The 5483-nt window shown below is 49.6% G+C and overlaps 1 protein-coding gene across 1 annotated transcript; it reads right to left on the reverse strand.

Annotated features, from left to right (window-relative positions):
- Nucleotides 1-414: 414 nt before the first annotated feature.
- On the reverse strand, nt 415-4173 carry NUDT15 (nudix hydrolase 15). The gene is made up of 3 exons (XM_030565119.1): nt 3977-4173; nt 3602-3798; nt 415-2789 (listed from the first exon to the last, which is right to left on the reverse strand). The coding sequence occupies exons 1-3, from the start codon at nt 4126-4128 to the stop codon at nt 2650-2652; spliced, it is 489 nt and encodes a 162-aa protein (XP_030420979.1). The 5' UTR covers nt 4129-4173; the 3' UTR covers nt 415-2649.
- Between the last annotated feature and the right edge of the window lie 1310 nt (nt 4174-5483).

Consider the following 5483-nt stretch of genomic DNA (forward strand, 5'->3'; position numbering starts at 1 on the left):
CTACATCAGTGGTCCGCAACCTCTTCAGACAAAGGACCATGGCGGCGGTGGAGCATCCCCTGAAATGCTGACAAATTTCTGCAGCATTTCGGCTGTGACGCCTCTCGATGAAGTCACTTGTCACTAACAAGTGATGTCATCAAGAGATGTCGCCGCAGAAACACCGCAGAAAATCGGCAGCATTTTGGCAGATGCTCCACCGCCGGCCAAGACACAGGTGCATTTAGATGCCTCCGTGGGCACCACGTTGGGGACCCCTGGTCTACATACTCTGTATATTGTGAGAGTCTGAATGCAATAGGACAGTTTTGACACATTTTAACTGGACATGTGTTATTTTGTGCCCAACATTTTACCATGTAGCTCTCCTGCTCATTAGCAACGCAGACAAAAAATTAATCCATAATGAATTAATTCAGAGGTATAAAACATTTATTGCAACATAAAATAATTTTTAAATTAGGCCTGTCCCTTCACATTAGTGATCAGTGTCGTCCAGAAACTAAGTTAGTACTGAATAATTTAATTTAATCTCTTCCTTTATTACCCTTTAGATTGATGGACAGGAGATCCGTCACCTCTTCTGACAGCCTTGTTTTTTAACATCTAGATGAGATAATTTCAAACTGCCTACACAGTGTACATGAAGTGTTGCTGTCAGGAAGATAACCTTAAATAATTTTCTGCAAAGGAAAATAACTCATACACAAATACACTACAGTAAGGTAAGTTTCAGTGAGTCTTAAATTGCAAAACTATTTTTAGCAATAAATAATCTTACCACTTTATGAAATGAACATTTTTTCTACAAGAGGTTACATATAGTTAAGCAGCACATTAAAAAAAATATTTCCCAGTGGGATTAGTTATAATCCATTGTGCCTTAACACCTTCCAATCACATGCCATCAACTTAGTAGCAGAAGCAGTAAGAATCTTCTAAGTAAATGGAGCTGACTTTGCTTTGCATATAAAGTATGCAAGTGATTCACATACTTTAATACTGTTCATTTTAAAATTGAGTTTTACCTGAAAATGATTATCAATGCATTTGTCATTCTTCCTCTATATGCATTCTATGCAAGTGGTACAACCAATATTATCGCACTTTCCCCACCCCTCTTTCTGAATGTATTTTGTGGCTACAAAATATACTGTTAAAGACGATGCTTGAAGAGGAAAAACTGAACTAGTTCTATGAAGTTTTATCCAACAGATATTTAAAATCATAATTCTCAAAAATGCACAGTCAATGGAAAAACTCCCACTGACTTCAGTGGGATCAGGATTTGGCCCAGCCTGAATTCTTATTTACGAGTAAAATAGAATGGAAATCTTTAATTCAGTGCATATGAAATCTTTGCCTTCTGCAGTGTTACATGCTGCCAATTCATTTAAATTTTCAGTCTCAAATGGTTTGGTGATTAGGAGTTATCTGACCACTGTGTAATCACAGGGACCACAGCTTTCTGTCCAGTTTAATGGTGGCTGCACTCCTTATCTGAAGAGTGAATTAGTAATAGTCTGCCCAGTAGGAGTGATCATGAACAAGATTTAGAAGTTTTATGGTGTCAGTAGGCTATAGCATTCAAGCACTTCAAAAAATTAAAATATACAGCAACATAATTCACAACAAACACTAAGCGCGCTGTGCTGAAAAGTTCCCATGTTAGAACCATAATTAAGACTCAAAAGAAAGTCATGCCTTCTGCCACTACGCCTTGCTTATTTTATTCTCATGCTAAACGTGATAACTATTTTGAGGTCAACGTGTTTCACAACATTAACATATGCTATTTGCCTTTTTATACACACAACTTTCCTTTGTGAGAAAGATATTATGCATGGGCATCAAAGGGAGATTAGCAGGAGATAAGATTTGTTTGTGTGTTAACATTTTATAGCAGAGTGAATGCTTACTAACAAATCAGGTTTCATACCAAAAAGACTTCCCACCATGTGGGGTCCTAGAACTTTTCCCCATTCCTGTAAGCTAGGATATCTTTTCCCCACCCACTCTATTCCTGCTTTTCTCTTCAGCACTTAGCATGCTTCTGCAGCCAGTACAAGACACACTCAGTATGACACTCTCCCCCCCCCCAACAAAAAACCCTTCCATGTGGCAGCCAGTGGCATCAACTAAAATAATACAGGCTGATGTGAGGCTACAGTCAAGGTCTAGAAGTTGTTCTCACAACTATGACTGCAGAGTGGCAGCAAACAAGCCTTCTTTACTTTAAAACGAAAACCAAGAAGCTGAATGAAAGGGAAACTAAGTTTCTCCTGGGCTTTCTCCTGCAAACCCTTCCCTCAGGAATAGTTTTATATGAGTAGTTCCACAGACATCAACGGGACATATATAAAAGTTTATGGGGTAAGACACTAGAGTGCTAACAAATACATAGGATCCTGTAAAATAAGATAGCACATTTAATCTTTTTACTTTGAGAACATGTTTAACATTGAATGGCTCCAAAAGGAGTCCCATCTATTCCTGGGACACAAGGATGGTGACTGTGATAGAGACTCCAGATGTTAAAGATTGTAAAGCACTACAACAGCTTTCTGACTTTGGCATTGACAGAATGCTGGGGGAGGGCACAAGATATCCCTGTCTTTTACACACTATACAATGAATTTACTATGCCATCTAGTGGTGATTTCCTGTGTATCCCCTGAGATGATTAAAGTCTTCTGTAAAAGGACTGTAACCTTGTTCCTTTAAACAGCGTAAAGACCAGAATAGTTGATCTAGTGGAGGAAATTCTTCCCATTTAACCCATTCCCAACCTGTACAAAAGAAAGAGGAAAAAGTGTCAGAGCCTGTAAAACAACTAGAGAGGGGCAATACCGTCCCAATACATTTACAAGGACAGTACTAGAGCAGAAATTACATCTGCAACATAAATGTAACATCCTGCACTATAACAATCAGAAAAAATGGCACAAGAAATCCACAAAATTTTCTGAGATGTGTATCTAGTCCTTTATTCAAAGAAAATGATTCAGGGTGGACATAATTTACCCACTCTCCCTCCTGCAGGGCCTATGTTGGCACAGTTCTCTGTTAGGGCTTATACTTTAACACAAAGTGAGATGAGATGGGGAGCCTTGCTTTGGATATGATCTTAAATGCAGATCTCCTAAAACTAGAGCTGCGATTTGTACACAGATCTTGGGACGAAGATGGGGACTATCTCAGCAGGCAGCCTGCCCACCCAGCTGCTCCTACTTCAGCTGACAGAATCGCATTCTCCAGTGGCAGGGAAGCTACTGAGCTGGATCACAGCAGGAGACTTTATTTTCCTTTCAGCTGATGAGCTCCCTCCTGCTCAGGATCTCAGGCACCGTTTTTGGATCTATTTATGTAGGCGACTGCGCCTTGGCTCTGGTGTCTGCGGTGGAAACGGAGCAGAGGATTCACCCCTTTCATGGCTACGCGGGAAGGACCCGGTGTACGGGTCTCCCCGGGGATGCTAACGGCGCTAACGCCGGGCCAGGCTCTGAACACCTGGGCTCAGCGGTGGGTGCGCGGAGCGTTTCCCCGAACGGGGCGGGGGGGTGTGTGTGGCGCTGCCCGGCTCCCGGCCTGCCCCTCTTACTCTCGTTTTTCTCGGGCTCGCGGTTCCTGGGCTCGGGCTCGCGCTCCGTGTCCACCTCCCCCTTCATGAGGATGGTGACGTAGTGGTACCGGTCCGGGGCGCTGACCGCGTTCACCGCCGAGGCGAAGCGCACGTTCTTCAGGTGCAGCGCGGCCTCCTCCAGGGTCTCCCTCCGCGCGCACTGCGCCAGGCTCTCCCTGCGGGCGGGCGGGGGGAGGGGCGGTGAGCGCGGACTCAACACACCCTCCCTCCCCGCAGCGTCGCGCTCATTTCGCCGCTCGCCTGGCGCGCGCCCGCCCGCCGGCGCTGCGGGAGGCCGGGAAGCGCGCGCCCGCTGGCGGAAGGGCGGAGGGCGGGACGGCGCGCGGCTCCGACCCGAATTCCAGGTGTCCTCCGGGAAGCTGGTAGGTGCCGGCCCCGACGGCGCCTTTCCTCTTGCCCAGGAGGACGCAGTCGGGGTGGGCGGGGCTGGTAATCACCACCCCCACGCCGACCCCTGGACGCGCCTGCACGGGGACACCCTCCATGCTGTCGCCGGCGAGTCACGACCACGTGACCGGAGGGACACACCCCCCCCCGGCGGTTCCCCGCTCGGAGCCTATGGCGAGCCGTCAGGAAGTGACCTACAGCGAGACGCCTCCAATCCAGAAGGCCCCGATGCCGCCGTAGGAATTTGCCGGCAGTTTCGAAGCTGCGCATGCGCGGAGAACGAGTTCGGCAGTCTATTGACTGAGGTGCTCGTCGCGGCTTTGTCCTAGTGCATGCGCAGTAGTGCAGCGTGAAGCCACTGGCGAGGGCTGTGTGGGTGCGGGACAGGGTAAGGTTGCCAAGCCTCCCGGATTGGCCGGGAGTCTCCCAGTATCGGTATCACTCTCCTGGTGGCTAATCAAACCAATCCGGGAGATTGTAATAGTCCGGTAAAAGTCCTGTGGGCGGCGCAGGGGGGATAAGGCAGGCTCCCTGTGCCTCCAGGAAGTGACTGGCGTGTCCAGCTCCCAGCTGGAGGCATGGCCAGGGGGGGTCTCTGCATGCACATTCCTGCCCCAAGCACCAAGTCTGCAGCTCCCATTGGCCAGGAACCGCAGTCAGTGGGAGCTGCAGGCATAGGCACCGACTTCCACTGTTCCTGGTGGGTGTTCGGCCCCACGCCTGCACCACCTCTTCTCTGCCTCCTCCTTTGACTGTGCCGTGTCCCTGCTCCTCCCCGCTCCATCCTGGAAAGTCCTAAGTGCTGCCAAACAGGTGATGCGTGGCGGGAAGCACTGGAAGATAGGCTGAGGAGCGGGGACACAGTACGCTCAGGGGGAGGAGGAGGTGAGGTGAGTTGGTTGCCGGTGGGTGCAGAGGACCCACTAATTTCTCCCCATGGGTGCTCCACCCCTGGACACCCATGGAGTCAGCGCCTATAGCTGTGGGGGTGGTGCCTGAAAGTAGGGGCAGTGTGCAGACCCCCTGGTCATGCCTCCGTCTGGGAGCTGGACACGCTGGCCACTTCCAGGAGCCACACCTGCACCCCAAGCCCTGCCCCAGCCCAGAACCCCCCTCCCACGCCCAGAAAACCTCTTTTCTGGCCCCACCCTGGAGCCTGTACTCCCTGCTGGAGCTCTCGCCCCCTCCTGCACCCCCAACCCCCTTCTCCAACCAAGTGAAAGTGAGTGAGGGTGGGGAAGAGCAAGAGATGGAGGGAGGGGGGATGGAGTGAGTGGGGGGTGGGGTCTCAGAGAAGGAGCAGGACGGGGGCATGGCCTCGGGGACGGAGAGGGGCAAGTGTGTTTGAGTTTGTGCGATTAGGAAGTTGGCAACTGTAGGAGGTGGTGCAAGGCCTACTGTTAGTGAGGTCAGTGGGGCAGGACCCAACTAGTGCCCAGGTCAGAATCTTCCA

This window comes from Gopherus evgoodei, chromosome 1 (genome assembly GCF_007399415.2).
Source record: "Gopherus evgoodei ecotype Sinaloan lineage chromosome 1, rGopEvg1_v1.p, whole genome shotgun sequence".
NCBI lineage: Eukaryota > Metazoa > Chordata > Testudines > Testudinidae > Gopherus > Gopherus evgoodei.